Here is a 20,632-nt window from a genome sequence, read left to right on the forward strand (position 1 = left end):
AGAATCATGGTTCCTTCCCCAGCTATGTATTAAAAAGCTGAATTTCATTGTATGTATATGAATTTTATGTATTTGTAATACCACAAAGACATAAATCATGATCATTATTTCAGATATATATATTTGGCTTGTATCCTTTCAAATTGGACTCTTTTCACTGTATTATGTTGCTTTTTGAAAAAAAAAGAAAACAACCAAAAAAACCAAACCCAACCCCCAAAATAACAGAACACAAATCCACTAACAAACAGTATAGGACAAATTTTTCCATCTGCTCCTTGATAATTGTAATTTTTAAATTAAGACTAATAAAAACTTACTTAAAGCTGCTGAAGAGATGGAATTCATCAAAAATCCTGAAGCTGTGGAAAATATGCCAAAGATCTAACCCATTACTGCTGGGGCTTTATTACTGCTGGTCATGATGGACATAAAGAATAAATTTGAAATTTGCGTGTGGTAAGCTTAGCTCAATGGAACACAACCACAACTAGTTTCACACAGGCGTAATTTCTGTAAAACCATTGGTGTTAAACAAGCATAAAACTGCAGTTTTAAACCAAAGTTTTAATTGCAATGATATATTGAGACAAGGAGGGAGTAAAGGTAGAGTGAGTGCTAGAAAGCCTCCTGCGGCAAAGCAACTGTTGGAAAGAAAACTAATCAGACACAGTTGGAAACAGTTGGCTTTGATAGACTGTAAACAGTAAAAGTCATGATTTCTCTCCAAGTCATCTGACACCTTCATTACTGCAATTACTTATTTAATGCCCCTCACATCAAGAAGCAAACACAGCTTTATTAGCTCATGCAAGCTTATTTTTCAATTTGTATTCTCCACCAGTACTTACCAATTAACACGGTGCATCAACAACCTGCATTTGTAGTAGCTGCTCAGCTAAAAATGTATTCAGATAGTAGAGCAGTATTCAGAAGTTTCATACTCCTTCTAGGAACATGACTAAGTGAAGTCAATATTATAAAATACATTTTGAATTACAGCTTTTTGATACCTGAAAGGGAAAATGAATCTGTAGAGTTACCATAGCTGCCCAGTATAGCAAATATCAAGCATTGCATTTCTCTCTGTATATTCTTGGTCCTACTTTACAAATGTTCAATCAAGAAAACATCTTGGGTTTTGCCCACAGGAATTATTCAAAATATTTAACTTAAATCCCAGCTTCTCATGCTACTATTGGTTAACTCATCTACAGAATCTTGGTATCAGGGCTGTTGCAATCAAAACAGAGGAAGTAAACAAAACCAGGTCTGTCAGGAAAAGCAATACCCTTCAATAGACCAAATGTTACATTTTCCATGGAAAAGCATTCAGACTCAAGCTTTTCTTAAAGTGAGAAACAGAAATAACTAAGAAACTTCTGGGATCTTGTAATCTCATTTTGTAAAATATGGAATTCCTGGATTTTGGCCACAGAGATTTGACAATTTTCAAAGACATCGCTTCCACAGAGTTTTTATAACAGCTGTAGTGAGGCTTTTTTTAGCCAAATGCCTGTAATACGTGTTTATCTCCCTTGCAGTACTGAGCCAGATGTCAAGTGGAAGGCTTGGAGTGGTTTTTTTTCAGTTAGATTGATTGAAAGTTTTTCTGTTTTTCCAGTATGTTGGTGCAGGTAAGAATACACTTGTAATACTTACAAAATACAATGTAATGTACAATGTAATGTACAACTTACAAATACAATGTGCAATGTAATACTTACAAAATACAAAATGAAATCTGAATAAGTGACTGCATTTAGAAAGAAGGGTTGATGCATTCAATTATCACAAGAAATATTACTAGCATATTTTAGTATCATCAAGTATTTTAACCCTTTAAACAAAGAGTTTCATCGAAAATGCTATAATGTGCCTTCAAAATATATGTCATGAACTGAAAGGGAAAATCAGTGTATCTTTTTTTTGTTAATTTCCTTGTTATTAGGCTGGCTGAAGGACTGAAATGTGTTCCTTAATATCTCTTTGCAACATGTAGAAATCATTGACCTGCACTTTGAGATTAGTGGGAAGATCTCAGATGGAGCTAGGGGCTTAAACAGACGTAATGGAAGTCAACCTTCTGGTGTCTTTCTGAACACAATCTTGCCTACAAGAAATGTAGATCATGTTGCAAAATGCAAAAACTGAATCTACTGTATGATGCTCTGTTATTTTATTTTTGATATTCCATATTTCAGATTCCTTTTAAGGTTTTTCCTTCTTGAACTGCAATGTTAGTACATGATTTTGTCCAATAAAAGCTGCTTCTGCAAAGAATCATCATGGAGTAGGTTATGTTATACATGCAAACTCAGTTGTAGTAATTTCTTCTGTACCTTGAAAGTGTAAAATTCTTGTATTTTATGATCTTAGAGGTGGCAAGCAGCCCTTCTGTTCCAAGTCAGTCTCCATTAAAGTCCTGTAATGCACATTAATGCAGTGTTCCTAAGGGAATGCCATGGTGATATTTATCCTTGCTCACCTACTAAGAAAATCCTGCCAAGCAGGAGAGGAAGCATCTGTATGCGTGGTTGAGTGACATTTTTATGCTTGCAGATATTCAAGGGCTCTGAAAAGATTCAGATTCTGTAGGAAATGAATTTGAAAAAAAACACCTGAGGAAAGGCCATTTGACTTTTTTTTTCCCTTTAGTTTGGGGGCTTACCTTGACATTTAAAGTAATAACATCATCTGCAAAATCATGTCTTGTCCAGGAGTGCCATTATAACAAGTTGAACTCTTCCAGATTGGATGAAATAACAACTTAATTGTGATCTTAATAGATTTCCCAGTTGCTTGCTGCAATCAGACCTACCTTTTTAACAGTCCTCATTGCTCATTAATTACATTTCCTCTCTTAATTTCTCCATTTCTTTCCGATTCCTTGAGGAGTATGGAAACCAGTACAACTAATCACCTCTGAATTATGTATGTGAATCATCCCAGAAACACGTGGTTGGGATCTTTCTCTAGGTCAAGAGGCTATTTTAGATACAGTATAATTTCTCATCTTGTGGTAGGGACTTATTGTGAACTTCAGTTCATCCAGAGGCTGTGTTAGCAACTGGCTCTTAGGCAGGAATTTTCATTCTAAACTAATTAAGACGTCCTAAATCTCTAACTACTATAAATGAGAAATAATTTGAGATGACTGGCTCACCTGATCATTCTTTTCTTTCCTATTAAATGCATTTAAACTCTCTGAACGCTCTACCAAATGGACTTCAATTAACCTTACACCCTGACTGCTATGATTAAATGGATGTGGATACTTTTCTTATACCATGTTGCATTTTGAAGTAAGTTTCTAGTTTAAAGATGCTACCTGGCACAATGCATTATTTATGTGATTGTAACGGAGTTGTGAAATGCAAACAGAAAAGCAATTAGAAGCAGAACAATGCCTAAAACAAGTATCTGTTTTCTCTAATAAACAAATTCAATACAATAGTTTAGCAAATTATTTCTGAGTAGCATTATACAGAAGGATCTCAAAATATAAAAATGTCGCATTTCTATCCTAATCCACAGTATTTTGCATCATCTTGAATGGGATTCAATTCAGTTTTTCTCTTTATATGGGTCTTTCTTTGGCTTACCCATAAAAACAGTGATATAGTCCATTTTCATATCTATCCCCAGCTGCTAAGAGTCAGAGGGGTTTTGGGTGCACAAGAACAAGATCATATCTGATCTGGATATATCTTTTGTTTTGATAGATCTATAGATCCAGTCAAGTAACTATGGCTTTGCAAGCACTTGCAAAGTCCACAGCGAATCCAGGCCTCAAGTGCTGTATTCTTTCCTGTGGAACACAAAACCAAATTTAAAAAGTAAATTTTTTCAATGGGAAATTTTCTGAAGAGCCATGAAATCTGGATTCCAATGACTCACTTTGATGATATAATGAACCTGGAGGTAATGGGAAACAAAGCTTTGATTGACCATGTTTATTCTTTATGCTACATGGGTTCCTTCAAATTGTCATTTTCCCTGGAAAGTCCAACCCTGCCAAGAATTAGAAAGACAGCTATGGATGCAAAGATGTGTTGGAATATACATGCATTTATTTTTATGTACATTGAGTGAATTAATAAACATGCAGCAAAGTATATTTTCCCAATCGTATCTTACTTGTCATGCAACATTAAAAATGGTAACATATGCTACATTTTTCTACCTAAAAATGTATATTTCTTTAGTTCTGGGTGATATTTTTATATGTATGAGATTTCACTGTGTCTGGGAGTCTTTTGTGACCCAAAATATTAATTATTCTCTACATATCTGCATTTACTGATATATTTTAACAAGTAAAATCAGTACATCTGCAATATTGCCAACCATCTAAGTTTCTCTCAATCTGTTTCTTCAACACCCAGTGTGAAACTCAGTGAGTTTGACAAATAACAGATAGCCACAGTGAAAAGCTTTACTATTTGCTGATATGTGATTTTCTTATATGTTGATTTGGAATAGAGCACTTAGATCCCTTGGATTTTGAGATCTAGTGCTTGCCATCACAGAAGAACCATATCAAATTACCAGTTTCATAAATGCACTAAATTTATGTAGTAACTTAAGATTCAAATTTGAACATGCTTCCATAATTTCAGTTCTGTGATATTGAGAAACTTCATCTCATTTTTATTCTCTGCTAATTTACACAAACTTGTATTCCACAAGCATTATCCTTTTTGTTTATGCTTTCTTTATCTTTTGTATTTATTCTTGATGGAGCAAAAAGGAAATTATGAAACTTATGGAAAGAAATTATACCAACTGTAAGGTGCTGTTTTATTTTGAAGTTATATTTAAAATAAAAATAAAAATCCAGTTCACCAAGCTACTATTTTTTAGTACCTATACTCTATATACTTAATGTAAGACTCAATGCACAAATACAAAGTTGGTGGTTTTAATTACATACTACAGTTATAGTAACAGGTCTTTATGTCTACATGATTAAAGAAATATTTTTAAGATCTTCATGACTAAAAGAAATTTAACCAGGAATATGAAGTATCAGGACCCCATGAAATCACAATCTTCACAGTAATTAAATGTAACTCTACACAATTACTTTTGGCATAACTAATAACAGCGAGCTCCATCCACGATGTGGCTACAGCAGTTGTGCATCTGGAGAAAGGGTCACATTCCTGTAAGCCACAATAATTCAGAGAACTCTTAGACATGCTGGCTCCTTCATCAAAATAGAAGGATAATGGGTCTGAAGAGTACTTTGCTTTCAAACGTTCTCCAAATATTTTATCCAGAGATGAGCATTTCATTAATTAAATAAATTGTCTCCTAACTAAATCAAGTTATTTGAGACACTCTTCAAAATCCAGTTTCTTGGAATTCTTGTTTGCTGGCAAGGAATACTAGCAAAAGGAAAACAAGATTGAAAACATTCATTTGCCTTGGTTACAGCACAACCAGCTTTAAGAAGTCTGAATAAATGTTGGTGTGTGTGTTTGTATGGTTCAGCTTAAAACTTTCTACCACTACCAAGTACAAATAGAATGTAAGTTCTTTTTCAATTTACTCTTATTTGGTTTTATTCCATTTCCTTGTGCAAAACATTAGCAATATATACCAGTTTAAGCTTGTATCTAAGCTGCAGAATGCAAAAGGAAAGTGACAGCTAGACCAGACGTCATTGGTAACTTGTTATTTGTACACTTTACTTAAAATTATTGTCTGAATGGAAGTCTTTAATCAACACATATCTGAAAAGCTGTCATAGAAGAAACAGCAAAAACTAAAAATATGAATTAATCTTTTCTCTTAGTTATTTTGGATATGGGTAATTCTTCCAGTAGATTTATAAAGTGTGACTAGTGCATGTAAGCATTAAAAACTTGAAGTTTTTTCCAAGATTTGAGCTGAAAATCTCAGGAAATTAGACCTAACCAAGTCTATGTTTCTGAAGATGACAATGTAGAACCTAGAAAAATGTAAACGTTTAACAATTCTTCAAATAAATATCAGAATTTACTTTAAAATTAGTAAGGACTCAGATTGCTCTTATTTTATTCAGTAGCAGATTCTCCCACAATGGATAATACTCCATGAAGTTGTCTCTTTCTTGTAGTAGCACTCTATGATGTATCTTGTGATGTAAATAAGTTACAATGAGTTGTTCTTTCAAATTCTTTTGTTTATATCCAGTCATAAAAAGCCTAAAATAATAGCAGTACTTAGGGAAATGCACACTAGAAAAAAAAAATTCTTGACCAGTCAGAGCTGGCCAAAAATAATGCTTTTTACTCAGTATCTATGGTGTGTGCTGAATTTGGAAGCTGAATCTGGTTCCTGAGCCTGTCAAACTCTTCTATTGATACACGGCTCTTGAAAAATGTAATAATAAAATGTATAATAGCTTAAAATCTGCTTTAAATTTTACCAGAAAGAGTGTATAAGTCCTTGAAACCATAATATTCTCTGCTGCGGTCTGGTATTGCAGCTACAGTGTAAAGATAGGGCAGGAAAAGTTCTCCTTCATTGATTTCTTCACTTTTTAACAGGAAATAATTTCATAGTCTGTATGCATTATAATCATGTAGCATGCTGTTTTTACACTGAGGAGCATCATTCAACAAACAAAAATTCATTTAAAACCTAATATGTCTTTGAAGCAGAATTTCTGATAGATTTCTCTCAGGGAATTGTTAAGAGGTAATGTAATTAGAAATATAACATAGTACTTTTATATGGATTAGTTCTTTTTACAGGCACAGGTTTTCTAGTGGCCATGGACTTTCTTACTAATCATATCCTGCAAACCTATTTATAAAGCATAGGCAAGGAAAAGTCCCATTGAAATGTCATTCTGACTTTATCAGGTGAAGTTCTGTTTGTTCCAACACCAAAAAGCAATCTAATTACCTCATGTATGATTCCAGAACCATTCAGAACATTGTAAATCTGAAAAAGCTATTCAACAGTGCTAAGGCTAGGGAAATGAAATTTTGATTACCCCTTCTTTGGAGAAATATATTTAAATGGAGCCTGAAAGTTACCAAAGGGGCAATACCCAATTAAATTGGATCTTTACAGAATCAAACCCCTTCTCTATGAAAGTAGGGTACATTGAGCACTTGTATTCTCACCTGTAGTGAACAGAGTATGAATCATAAATCAAAGAGTGATGACCCAAGTAGTCCACTCATCTGGATTTCTTTATTCCTGCCCAGCAGTAGACTAATGATCCAGAAGGTAATCCCTGTTGTAATCCTTTAGCTATGGATGAAAGGAGAGGCTCAGCCCCTTAGCATCACTGGCATTACATTTTAGCATGATATTTTAATATACATGACATAAATACGCATATGAGTGCTTGTCTGGCTTTCTTCCATCTTCCTTTTGAAGAATTAATGTGAATGACAAGCCAGTGTGTGAACTATACTACTTGCTACTGACAGGGCAAATCAGAGGACATATAGAGCTTTTGCCCTAATCTCCCTGATCATGTGCTAGGGCTTTGTTGTGAACTGATCGCTGTTTTCTCCTCCTTAGGCTGCCAAAAGTCAGCAAAGAACCAGGGTTGCTCCTACTGCCACACGTCTGTCCATTATCACAGAGGATGGAAGGGCAACATGAGGGCTGCATTTGCCTTGGCTGCAGGTTAAAGAAGTTGAACTAAAAATATAGGCTATAGCCATGTAAAAAGGATGCAGAGATCTAGGTGAAACTACCCAGTAATGTGGGCAGTTGCCTTTTTAAGAATGGAGTTTTGCTTTAGATTGGAGTGCCTCCCCCTCCACTCACTCTAAAAAATATACCCGATATCCAGTGCTAAGTGATTCTCTTTTCTCAACTTTAGAAAACTCACAAATGTTTGAGAAGCAACAACAAAAAAAGTAGCCAGACTGAAAAATCAGCTCTTCCAAAATCTTCAAGACAAACCTGCAAAACCACTAGTCACTTTTCCTAAATGTCTGCAATAGAGACTTTCAGTCTCTTTTCAGATTCAGTTAGCAAGCAGTAATTTAGGAGTGTTAACTCATCACAGAACATGGGTCCACTGGGCATGGGGCTCCAGCACAGTCTTGGAAACATGGATTCATTTATAAGATTAGACAAGACAAACTGTTTCTTCAGCCTAACAAAGCAGGGCTGGGAGGGAGAAGCAGTCTATAAATACATCTAGGAATACAGGTCCCTGAGAAGAGTAATTGTACTCCAACAATAGGGAGATCAGGAGGTAAAAAATGTTTGAAAATATGTGGGTCAGTTTAGGCTGCCAGTAAAAAGAAGGTTCCCAACAAGTAGAGCTGCTAGATCTGCGCAGCAGCAGAACTAGGGGACAAACAACCCAGATGTGCTCCTGAGGGAGTTTGCTAAATTAATGAGTGAACTTATGTAATGTGAGGTCCTCTGACAGCAAGAGATGGCTATTTCTTCTTAAAGCAAAAGTCATAAACCTACAGGGAGCAAACAGCCCTATATAAACTGAGTTTAACATCAGGTACTTTTTTGAAGACGTAGTCTTCACCTGCTCTACCTCCACATATACTGGTTTCTTCTTTCTTACTACAAGTTCAAGACCAGAGCTCTGACACCAGCTTTGGAACTCCAAGTACAATGCACTGCTGTGGAAGGAATCATCAGATGGGACTAAAACTATTTACACCAGATCCTGAATTTCTCAAACTCTTTTTTTTTTTTAGCCAAGACTCGGTCTTTCTGCATAAATTATATATCCTTAGTCTTTTCATGAAGACTCTTCCTAGAATGCAGTAGTTTGCTTTCTATACTCCCTAATAAGAGAAAATTGCTTGCTTAAATCAGTGTGCAGATGTTCTGGCTGTGATTATGGGAAGAGGGACTGTCTGAAAAACAAAGATTAAGAACTGTGTTAGAATAGAAACAAATGGTGATAAGACATCTGTCAAAGATACTTGTGACCACTTTCTGTGAAAAAGAATTCAATGGTGAATAAAACATGCAAACAGCTAGGAGCCTCCCAGCCTTCCATATAAATGAATTATTCTCTACCAAAAAGCTGATGTGCAACAACTTGACACCTCCCAGTCAACAGCTTTGCTATTTGATAAGCTACTGACAAAAGTTGCTGCTCTGAGTACATTTCCTAAGTAGAAAGGTCTTCACAGATATATCTCATCTAACAAAACACAGTGACTATTTTTAGATTTTCTTTCTACTCTCCCACCATTCCAAAAATAGGATGTGTGTTGGGTAAATTCTGACTAGAAAACTATTAAATAACTGCATCTACATACTAAAAGCATTTCTATCTCATCTTTATAAATAACAGGCTATTAGATACTGTGGTCTCATTGAAATGTTCAGAGCAGTTCTAGAAAAGAATACAGAAAATGGATCTTATGCACCCTTCTCATGTACATTCTTCTAAGAATATTATCCTATGCAAAAGTGAATCTAATACTAAATAATCTGCTCAAAGGGGAATAACAAGATCATTTTACTCTTTTTTGATATCATTATGGAAACAACCCTCATTCTTTCCCAAAAATATGCTCTACTGAAAATATTGTTCTTACCATGATAATGTTGATATTTAGATATGTATCTCTTTTTACTGTATGATTATTATTTATGTCACTTTCAGTTTAATTTTGAGTAGTCAGTCATATTTTTATTTATAAATGTTGATTAATTAAGTTTTTGAAAATATTTATCCTCACAAGGAAAAACTGGAGTTTTTTCCCCTCCCTAAGTGGCCTGCATGTATCTGTGTGCAAAACTGAAATAAAACCTTTCTTATTTGTTTACATCAGAAGAAGACTATGCATCAAATTATTCTCTGGACTTTTTAAAGATTGGTGTAAAAGATGGGTGCCTGGTTTCCTACTTCCAGTTCTAAACCAATTTGACAAGCTGGCAAGCAGTTTGTCTGGGACTGCTTCAGACCAGAAAAGCTGAAAATATTGTAGTTGCCTGAGCTAGCGTGAGCCCCAGGAGGATACGCATTCTGCTTGATGTATCCAAGGAAAGGATCTTTCAGTCTTCTCTGCCAGTCACACAGCAAATGGGAAGTCTCCAGTGGTAAATCAGGGACTGTTTGTGAGCAGGACAGGCTGCTCCTGCAAATCTGATTGTGCCGGGTCCTCTACAATACTCCTCTCTCTCCATCGACAAGGCCTGTACGTCTTTAATTGCTGCGCCCTAAACTTAAATTCTGCTCTAATTGCTCTTCTCAAAAGGAAAGGTATATTCATACACCAACATTACATGGCAACAGTGAGATTATTAAAGTGTGGGAAAGCCCGTGGTAAGTGGGAGGAGGGAGAGAGAAAATTAGGAAAAATAAAAGAGGTAGTTGAAAGCATAAGTAACATCACTAAAGGCAGTTGGCAGCCTCTTCCATCTCCCTGCCCCAAATATCTTGCATGCAAATAAATTATTCCTGTATGCATACAACTCTTTCCATCTTTGGGTAGAACTCAATATGCCTATACACAAAATTATAACTATGATTTGGATCAAAGCTATCCATTTCCATAGTTTTAAACAGAATTTTTTTCTCAGACTTTCAGGTGGAACAAACACTCATAGCCCCTCAAATCCATTTAAAATATCAGAGGAGCAGTTAGGGTTTTATTAGTTTTTAATGTGCTTTACTGGCTGTAATCTTAAATTGTTTTGTCAACTTTTGTAATTCTCATGGTGTCATACACAATTCTAACTGTTCTTGAATGGATGATGAATGCACAGATGCACACAAGCATGAAATTCCTCCCTATGGATTTAGGCCCAAAAAAGATCCTCTTCTAGTGCTGGTTAAGATGCACTTAAAGGTGATTCTGAACCTTTCTTTAAGAGCTCAGGAAGGAGGCTTTAAAAAGCTAACCCCATTTGATAAAACAAAAACTAATTCGTTCTATCCTGTGAGACCACAAGTATTCCTACCATGTGTTAGAAGTGAAATTCTGAAGAAAGAGGGTGAGATATTCCTTTAATATATACCCCGATAACCCATCACAGTTTTATTCCTTCCCCAGGGGTTGTATTTTCCCTGCCAGTGATGCTCTTCTAAATCTCCTGGGTATTTTTTTCCTCCTAGCAGTTCTCCCAACACTCCCTTTGGAGTTGACGTGTTCATTCTCCTAATTGAAATGTTTTGATTCCACTCGTAAGACATTTTGCAGATGGGCTTTAGGATTGGTGGGATATATCAAATCATTGACAGGATGAAAATTTGTGTCATTTAATGAAATGTTACAATTTATCTTCATTTGCATCATTTAACCTTACCCTGACCATTTGCCCCTGGGCTTGAGGTGAACAATGTCACCTCTTCCTCAATTAACTACTCTCCCTGTTTTTATTAATTGGGCTTTAGATCTCCTATGGTAAGTCAAAGGTTGCTATAACAAGTTAAAAGCCATCCTTCAACACAAATACCAAGACAAAAGTATTATTCTCTAAGTTAGTGCCTCCTCTGTCAGTGCTAGGCTTTGCTACAATGTACACAAAATTCAGCATGCTTCTTAGACTGTCACTATTTGCTAACCCTCAGGAGAAGCTACCGTGGCGTTATTGAATTATTACAATGTGTGTGTGTATGTATGTGTGTGTATAGATATACATATATGATTTCCTAATCAGTGTTTCTGTTTTCTTCTCCATCTTCATGTAACAGAGAAGATACAGGTTCCAGATTCTGCAATTTTCAAAACATCAGGCATATCAGGAAGATAATACATTGGACATGGAAGACAAGTTCTTCCATCAGATGCCTTATTGGTAAGCTGGAAATAAAAAAAATAATTAAAATAAAATTGTAGGGAAAAATATTTCTGGAATTGTGTAGTCAGAAGTTTGATTATTCTTATTTTTGTTACTTTAAATTGAGTGAATTACATACATTTTAAAAGGATTCTGTGTATAAAGACCATATGCAGCTTCGGTTTTGGTTGTTTTTTTACACTTATTTTTTAATAATTGCATCTCACAGAAATACTAACATTGCTCAAATTACACTGAGGAAAATTCCTAAAAAAGTATTATAGCATGTCTGTTGGTATCCTTCAAGTATTTACAAAGATGTTTTTGCTTTCAGATGTTCATAGTATGATAGGAATTGGGAGTGGAAAACCACTTTTCAAGAGACAACTTCAAAATTATGTATTTTGTGAAAATATAACTTTTGTGAAGCACTCATTGGCTTAGGCTAAAATAGATTCTGTCAAGGCTAGATAGAAATAGCAATATTAGCACCTGATCTGTGAAAGCTGGTTTTCTTTTGACATGCAGTTGCCAATATTCAAAAAAATTGCAAATTGGAGGGCTACATATTTATGAGAGCCAGTCTCCATAAATCTCAGATTTTATCATGTTAGAAGTTTCTTTCTAAATGAGAACAGTAAACTTGTAAGTGAAACTTGCAAATCGGTTTTATCGCTGTCTATGTGTGCCTATGTATGATTTATAAATACACATGAAATTCCAAATTGAGCTTGTAAGTAGGTCTGATAAGTTTTTCTACTTTCTACATCAGTGCTTTGACTCAAACAGCTGCAAATTTTCAATTCCATGGTCATCTGCAACAATAGAAAGCTACAGAAAAGGGGACCGTAAGTTTATTTAGTTGTCTTTCTAAAATAATATAGCATAAATCAGTTAAAAATATTATCTTCCCCTATTACTACAGAACAGACAGCACTTACAGGAACCTCTGTTGTTCCAGGTAGCTGTAGCACTGATTCAAACCAGTAATAGCTTGCCATGATAATAAAATGATTTATTGTCTGCATATTCTGTAAATTACATTCATTCTGAAAAAATAGTAAACTGTCTTCAGGTCTATTTTATATATAAGCAATAGTTTAATCATCAAAGCTACAGACAATTAAATATAGAATAACTGATGACTTTAGGCATCAAACAAGTCAAAAGATTGCATTCTTTTAGTGCTTTGTCAGCCTCAGAGCATCTGAAACACAACTGAAAATAAAGGAGACATTTCTGGTCTTAATATAATTTATATGCTGTGAAATATTAAAAATGAGAACCAGAAGCAAAGATACTGCTGGAGGTCAAAAACTTTTAAATTCTTATTAATTTTTTCTGATTGCTTGATTGCTTGGTAAACTGCTAGAAAAGCATTTCTTGGCAATAACCTTCAGAGATCTTTGTAAAGCAGTTTTACACACTTTGGACATTCTTCCCCTCATGTTGTTACATGTTCTTTATGTGGCTATCTAGAAATGTTTCCTTATCATTACACATGTTTTTCTGAAGTTGGAACACACCTAAAATAAGCCAATTAATTAGTCATGATGGGCTCTTTTCAGCTGCACACTCATTTTCAAATGAATTTATTGAAGTAAAGGATTTACAGCATATGGACTCACAGACTTCTTATGAGTTAAACTGGCATCCATATGTACAGCTTTCAGTAGAGAATGCTAGAGTAATATTTACAATGTAAATATCAACTTTTATTACGTAAGAAACAAATATATCACAACTTTCACTTCACAACATATTTGTTCTGGTTTGATGACTAAAGTCATCTCTTTGAAATACTATGTGGAACTCAAAAATAGCTTGTTCTTGTCATAGACTTTATCAGGTGTCCTTCAGAGGTCCTGAAAAGCAAAGGAGAGATGTGCTTTAGAAGTCACTTTTGCAAGCAGTTGCATGACTAAAAATGTTACTGCAGATTACACTAAAATTGTTACTACAGCACAGAATTGCCCACTTTGAAAAAATCTGTATCCTTGAATTGGATACACAAAATCCAGGTCGCTCTTTCTACACTATATTAGCAATTGGGCACTGCAATAAAATGCCAAGTAACAGTCAATACTGATTCACCTACAGGTAGATCTGCCTCATCAGTAAAGTCAATAAAAATGGAAAGGACTGAAAATGTTTTTATCTACGACCTGCTGCACCACTATTCTTTCTCCCTTCGTTAATGCTAGAACTTTGAAAAGCTGCAAAATCCAAGAGCACATATTTCTTGCATTATTCTTGCCCAGAGAGAGCATTTCTTTCCAGAATCATTTTGCTTAAAAATTATTTAATTCCTCAATGCATAAGCAGTTTATGTCCTTTCTAACCTTCAGGAGCTTTAGAGGAATTGCCACATTTGCAGAAAGGAAAAGAATATTTTCTTATTATATTTCAGTCTTGAAAGGAAACCTCTTTTTTGGGTCAGAGGGATGGGTGGTTCGGGATGATACAAGAAAAGACATTTCTCCAAATTTTATCTTCAAGAATAGCTTTTTAATCTTTCTTCTTACTTTTTGAGACACAGCTGAATGCCAAAAACTATCCCATCACCAATTTCACAATACATTTTCAAAAATATCAAGCCAAATTCACTTCTACCTTACCCTTTCAATATTTGTTCCTGCAAGTGTTGATGTAGAAGGGATTATGTTTCAGTAAACTAAAAAGAAAATAATTGTGAATGACTTTAGAAAAAATAACAGTAGCTAAATGGAAAACAGTAACTGCAAGATTTGCATGTCAAGTATTTTCTTAAGTACTTGAGTACTGCTCATCTTGCTGATGCTCTTAGTTCTAGGGGCAACTTCTTTCTAATGAAAAAGATGTTAAACAAAAGCTGCAGTATTTTTTTTAATTTAAAAAATATTCTTAAGTTTGTTCTCTGAAGAAATAATCATCTTTGTAATTAAAAATCAGTCACTTCTGGTTTTATGCTGCAGTGCTCACTGGTTGAAACACCCAAGCGAGTTAGGTGCATTATGAACAGTGCCATTTAATTAGGAATTTTCAATAGCAGCAATCATGTGGTAACATAAAGCTTATTATTGAAATTATTATTTTATTCAGACACAATGAGTGAAGAAATATTAGAAATATAAAGCTTTTCATGGAATATGACTCCCTTTCCTAGAGTATCCTGATTTTCTGATAGGCCACACTCCATGTACAAATAATGTAATTTTATGGATCAAGTTACAGATAGCAAGAGAAAAGACAATATTGGCATCTCACCAGTGGGAGGTGGCTCAGCAGCTCATCTACAGAATCGTAGTTTTCTGAAAAGGATGGTTCAAGAAGTTCTGCTTCATCTCGAAGTTTAGCAGGATTTAGTTCTTCCTGGCTGTTGTGGATCAGAAACAAGTTTTATTGCTCTCAGAAGAAATAGCAAAGAAAGCAAAGCCTTCTTCTAACTGTAGCTTCTGCACATTTTCTTATCTTTAAACCATAGTGTTACAGAACATATGAAATAGCATTTTTAATAAATATAGAGACATGATATTTAAAAGTAGTTGTCTAAGTGAGTGAATATACAAACAGAATACAAGGTCTACAAAAATGTATATACTGATGAGGACATATAGCCCTTCAGGGATTTTCAAATTTTCATTTCATGTGTTCACAGAGAAGAAAATTTTCAATATATTTCTTTATAAAATTGTTGTTTGTGTTCCATAGCTCTGTGGGTTTTTTCTTTAAGAAGATTTTTTCTAACCAAAACTATTTAAGAATCTTTTGGAAGATTTTTTAAATTGCCAGATGCCATCTCCTATTTATTCTTCTGTTCTGATTGTGGTGTCTGTTCCAGTCTGGGAAGAAAAGTTGCCTGTATTTGAAAACCATGCTATAAACTATGCTATCAAATCATTAACATTCAGTGCCTTTTGTTTGTCTCTCTGTATACATACATGGATATAAACCTTTTTTGTCTTAATGCCATAGAAGTATGGAAAGAATACGTATGTTCTTTCTTGTAGTACCTTCTTTTTCCAGTTAAAACTGAGTTTAAGTATTTCTTCACAGCCATCTGCTTTCGAAAGCGGCTGTAGTTGTCGGTGAAGACAGCATCAGAGTGGCGTTTGACAGGACTGTCCTGGGAGCTGGCAATACAACAATTACAAAGGAAAAGTTAAGAGACGATATCTGTTTAAAAGAAAATACCATTAAATGGGTGAAATAAGTTTTATGGTGTTGATTAGCCTAATAAAATCAATTTTTCATTTAATCTTTCATTTCCATCTATGACTTCAGATCTTTCTTCTGCTGAAAAAAAGCCACTGCTTCCACGGCTTACTACGTATTTTAATAACAAGGATCAAATTCCAAAAATTGTTATTCAGCCTTTTGGGGAACACCTTCCACTGATTGTTTTCTCATCTCATTCATCATGGCCTATGCAATTAGGATACATAGTCAATGATTTCTAAAGTCCTTGTCCCAGGAGTTCTGCCAGATTAAATAGTTAAGTGTGGATTTCATGACTCCTGCCTGTTCTCACACCCCAGGTTGCACCTTTTAATAAACAGATTTTATTCCAATTTCTATAATTTGTGTGAATATATTTCAGTACAATGCCAAGGTACAACCTGGTTTAAGTTGCAATAAGCTCTTAAAGGACCTCATCACTGTTCGCGTTGAACTCAGTGGAGGTGGAGTCTGCCACTGAGGAAAGGTAGAGTGGAGCATCACATAAGTAGCTATAAATGCTTCTTCTAAGGTTTCAGAAGACAAAACACACATTGTGAAAGCCAAACCTGGAGGTCTTTTCTACATGCACAATATTGGGAAATATCAGGGTATTCTATTTTAAATGGTCTAAGTTAGTTTACAGCATATGAGAAACTGGAACTGTATGTTCTGGAACAAAGGCAGCACTGACATAAATGAAGGACCTGATTTTCACTCGGCTTTTGAGCATATGAAGTAGGCACTCAGTGGTATTGCCACAGTGGCTCACAGTTGCTGTTTATGGATTTGAAAACAAGGGAACTATACAGTGATTCTACCCAGCACGCTGTGCCCATTAGTTTATTGGTGTATTGGTCCGGAAGTTGCATCCAGACCTCTAGTCTATAAATTTGCCTCATTTTTTGAATTCTGCTGCAATACAGATCTCACAAACATCTGTCAATGTGTTCGACAGCAGAAAAAACCCCTATACCTTTACATTTTCACTATAAACCAATCATTTATTGATTTCATTGTGTATTTCCCTGTTGTTAAGTACTGAGTAATCAATCACTTTGTATTTACTTTTGCCACTCATCCACCAAGCTAGTAAAAACACTTCCGAAGAAAACAATTAGCAATTTGGCATGATAATCATTCTAATATTCCCAGTATACTTTATCCATGCTCTGTGCAGTGTCTGTTGCTCTACCTCTCACAGCTCTGTCAGAAATAAATAGTAACATTCTCATTTAGTAATATCACTAAATACTTATATAGGATTTTCAGCTCCCCCACAATTATATAGGCTTCTCTTTTGGTACCTCTAAATCACAAAAAGGAGACCTTGAGTACAGAAGGGTAAAAAAATTTCCAATAAAGCCAGCTAGGAAAAAAATCTACCTAATGTGTCACCTCACCTAACTCGTTTTCTAATAAGCGAATGCAGATATCTCTTCACAGCAAGTTTAGCCAAAAGATGGCTGTAGACACTGGTGAAAATTCCATCAGCATGCCTTGCATTTCTGAAATGGACAATAAATAAACTCTACAATACAGCCTGGGTTCATAAAATTTTGATAATGTTCATTTTGCAAACATACTGCTTTCCTAAATTTAACTATTGTACATATAAAAGGGAACTAATTTCATAAAATAACTTTCAGATTTTCACAATATACTTTTTACTCCTTCCTGGAAAGTGAAAGCATTCATCATGCCAGAATGGTAATACAATCAACAGTTCTGCCGACATCCCTACTGCTACCACTATTCAAGCAGCGGCTGTGGGATTTTCTTCTATAACTGAGTCTTCCTTTCCTTATCTCAGTTTGAAAATGTGAATGATTTTTTTGGCAGAAATCAAGTAGTCCATCATCTTTTGTATTTATGATAATAAAGAAACTCACCTATCAATAATTCTGGACAGATCAAAATAGAATTTCTCATTTTCAGGTAGTGTGTTCTGCAAAATATCTGATTCTGACTTTAATGACCCATGGGCATGGTCAGGTTCACTGGCTCCATCAAATGACATTCTGTTTCCCAATCTGTTGGAGAAAGAAACCGTGTAGAGTACAGCTAGCTGAGGACATGAGACACTTTACTAGAGATAACATTCTGGTTTGTATCAAAATGCACATCTACCTACTTTCATTGGTAAGGCATTTAAAAGAAATCTGGATAATTCAAAAATCACTCTCAGGTAGAATCCATGCTTAATTGTAGACTAATTGACATAACAGATCCTTCTCTCAAATTCATATTTTCTAGATAAATGTTGTCACTGAACGCAATTTATTCCAGTGCATAATGTATGACAATCACAGTACAAGTGACAACTGTGAAGCTTTTCCTAACAACTGCATTTTGTATAAATGATGGATGAAATTAACAGCCTCCACACCAAAGTGAAAACTGCTCCTGTGACGTACTTACCTCACAGTTAAGATATAAGATGTGCATTGAAATGCAGAATGAAACGGTTCTTAGGCCTTCTCCAAAGAAAGCAAATACACCAAGAACTTCAAACTAAATAAAAAGTGCAGTCATGTATCTCTACATGTTTTTATTCTCTCATGTTAGAAGACAAAATATCTTTTAATCTCTTCAAATGTATCATGGCAATTGCTCTGTATAAACTGATGTACAGTTACTTCACATTTTCGTAAACTGCAATTTCTTATGAAGTGTCATATTTTATCAAGGGCAGTCTGACTGCATAGCAGTGGTTTGGCATCATTCCTTCTGGCTGCTCTGATATTCTGTGGCAGACAAGGAAATCATTGTAGGAAATCCCTGCGTGTGATGACATGCAAAAGTCACATACTAAAACTAAGATAGACTTAAGTCCTTGTAATTTTAAAGTCACCTTCAGCACCATTTATATGTCTGATTCATGTAAGTCTTCTATCTGGTAAAAAAAAGGTGCAAAGCTGCTGTGTAAAACGAACAGGCTCAAGTCACACCTTTTGGAAGTCAGTCAGTGCTTTTTTGCCTGTTTTTCATTGGTCCTTCTACCCTTTATTTCCTCTTACCAAAATACAAACTGGACCGTTCTGCCATCTGATTTAATTCAGCTGGACCACTAACAGCACCTTCAACCGGCCGAAGCCCGCAGAGGTACCAACCTGCCCTCCGCCCTGTCCCCACGGAGCCGTCCCAGGGCTCACCGTGACCCACATCGCGTCCGCCCCCGCGCACACCGCGGTCACCGCGACCCAGCCCGTGGGGCAGCGCTGCTGCAGCCGCCTCGGGAGCTGCGTGCGTGTCCCGGGGGCTTTCACCGGGTGGGTTCGGCGGGCACCGGCCGGGACCGCCTGACCGCAGCCTCGCCGCGGGGACCCCGCGCACCGCCCGATGCCGGGCTAACACCCGACGGCGAGCGCCGCATAAGCCTCCCTCGGGAGGGCGCAGCGGAGGAGCGGCGCTTCTCACAGCCCCTTCGGCAGCAGCCGGGGCTGGGCAGGTCCCTGCGGGCGGAGGGGCGCGGAGCGGAACGCGGAGCGCGGCCTTACCGCGGGACGGGAGGGAAGGCGGCGCCCCGCGGGGGCAACGCCCGCGCCCGCCAGCAGAGGGCGCTGAGGAGGGCGAGGGCGAGGAGGAGCGGGGAGGCGCCGCGGTGCTCCATGGCCGCCACCTGCGGAGGGAAGAGCGCAGCCGTCACCCTCCGACCCGGCCCGCCCGCACCCGCTGGCAGCGGGACTTCGCCTCGGGCCGCCGAGCGACTGCCCCGGCCTCGCTTCCAACCCCGGTCCCTGTCCCGAAAGACGCCACCGGCCAGCGGGGTTGCGGTGGCGGGGGAGCTGCGCGCGGTCAGGGAGAGCTGGCATCCCCGAAGGCGACCCCCGGCCCGGTGCGAGGGGCAGCGGTGCCCGGGGCTCAGCGACTTAAGCGGTATCAAGAGAGAGTCCCGCCCCGGCTGCTCCGGGCTTTCAGAATCTCTCCCCGCTCCCCGACGGCCGGGATGGCTTCCCTGCAGGTCCGGGAGGGGCGAAGAGGAGCGAGGCTACGGGACGGGGACATGGTTCCTCAGGCGCCGGGAAGTTGCCACTGTGGCGGGGAGAAAGTTACTCACGGAGCCGCGAGTCCGTCTGTCCGTCTGGCTGGGCGGGCGCGGAGCGGAGCGGTGCTGGGGGAGTGCGCCCTGCTCCGCTGCGCGGCTGCCGGGGCGGCGGCAGCAGAGGGCGAGGAGGAGGAGGATGAAGAGGAGGGCTCCGTCTCGCCGCACGCTCTGAGCTGCCCGCCGCGCCACCGCGTTTTATAGCGTTTACACGTTTCTGCTTCCGAAGAAGCAATCACGTTACTGGAGAGACGTCACCCTTCCCAAGGGGACGGTCGCTTTGTTCAGGACAGTCAGAGACTTATATTTAACACATGAGCAGTCGCGTACCTCTTCCCCCTCCCCCTCACCCCCTCGGCCATTATTTGATTTATGTTAATGACATAGTTTTGGAGGAGCGGAGCCCCGTCGGAGGGGTGATTCCGCCTCGCCAGGCGGGAGAGCAGGCGGCCGTCGGGCTCTGCGGGCGCGCCACACCGCGCATCCCTGCCCGCACCCGGGATAGCCGGAGCGAAGGTGGCTGCGCTCTCCGGGACCCACCGCTCCCAGCCCACACTCTCCCAGCCCCCGTGCTTCCCTGAGGAGCCCCTTCCGCGCCGCGGGGTTGCTCCTTTCCCTAGCCCCTCGGCAGTGTTTCCGTGCTAAGCTGGTCCCTCTCCGTCC

The 20,632-nt window shown here is 38.0% G+C and overlaps 1 protein-coding gene across 2 annotated transcripts; it reads right to left on the reverse strand.

The window, feature by feature from the left end:
• Positions 1–12,997: 12,997 nt before the first annotated feature.
• VIP (vasoactive intestinal peptide) lies at positions 12,998–20,127 on the reverse strand. Of its 2 annotated transcripts, XM_030945414.1 has the most exons (7): positions 19,985–20,127; positions 19,425–19,546; positions 17,817–17,957; positions 17,328–17,432; positions 15,720–15,839; positions 14,974–15,082; positions 12,998–13,592 (listed from the first exon to the last, which is right to left on the reverse strand). In XM_030945414.1, the coding sequence occupies exons 2-7, from the start codon at positions 19,535–19,537 to the stop codon at positions 13,584–13,586; spliced, it is 597 nt and encodes a 198-aa protein (XP_030801274.1). In that variant the 5' UTR covers positions 19,538–19,546; positions 19,985–20,127; the 3' UTR covers positions 12,998–13,583. The 2 variants fall into 2 exon arrangements, with proteins under 2 accessions (XP_030801274.1, XP_030801275.1); XM_030945415.1 differs by lacking the exon at positions 17,328–17,432 and having other exon boundaries at positions 13,304–13,592.
• Between the last annotated feature and the right edge of the window lie 505 nt (positions 20,128–20,632).

Source organism: Camarhynchus parvulus, chromosome 3, assembly GCF_901933205.1.
Source record: "Camarhynchus parvulus chromosome 3, STF_HiC, whole genome shotgun sequence".
Taxonomy (NCBI): Eukaryota; Metazoa; Chordata; class Aves; order Passeriformes; family Thraupidae; genus Camarhynchus; species Camarhynchus parvulus.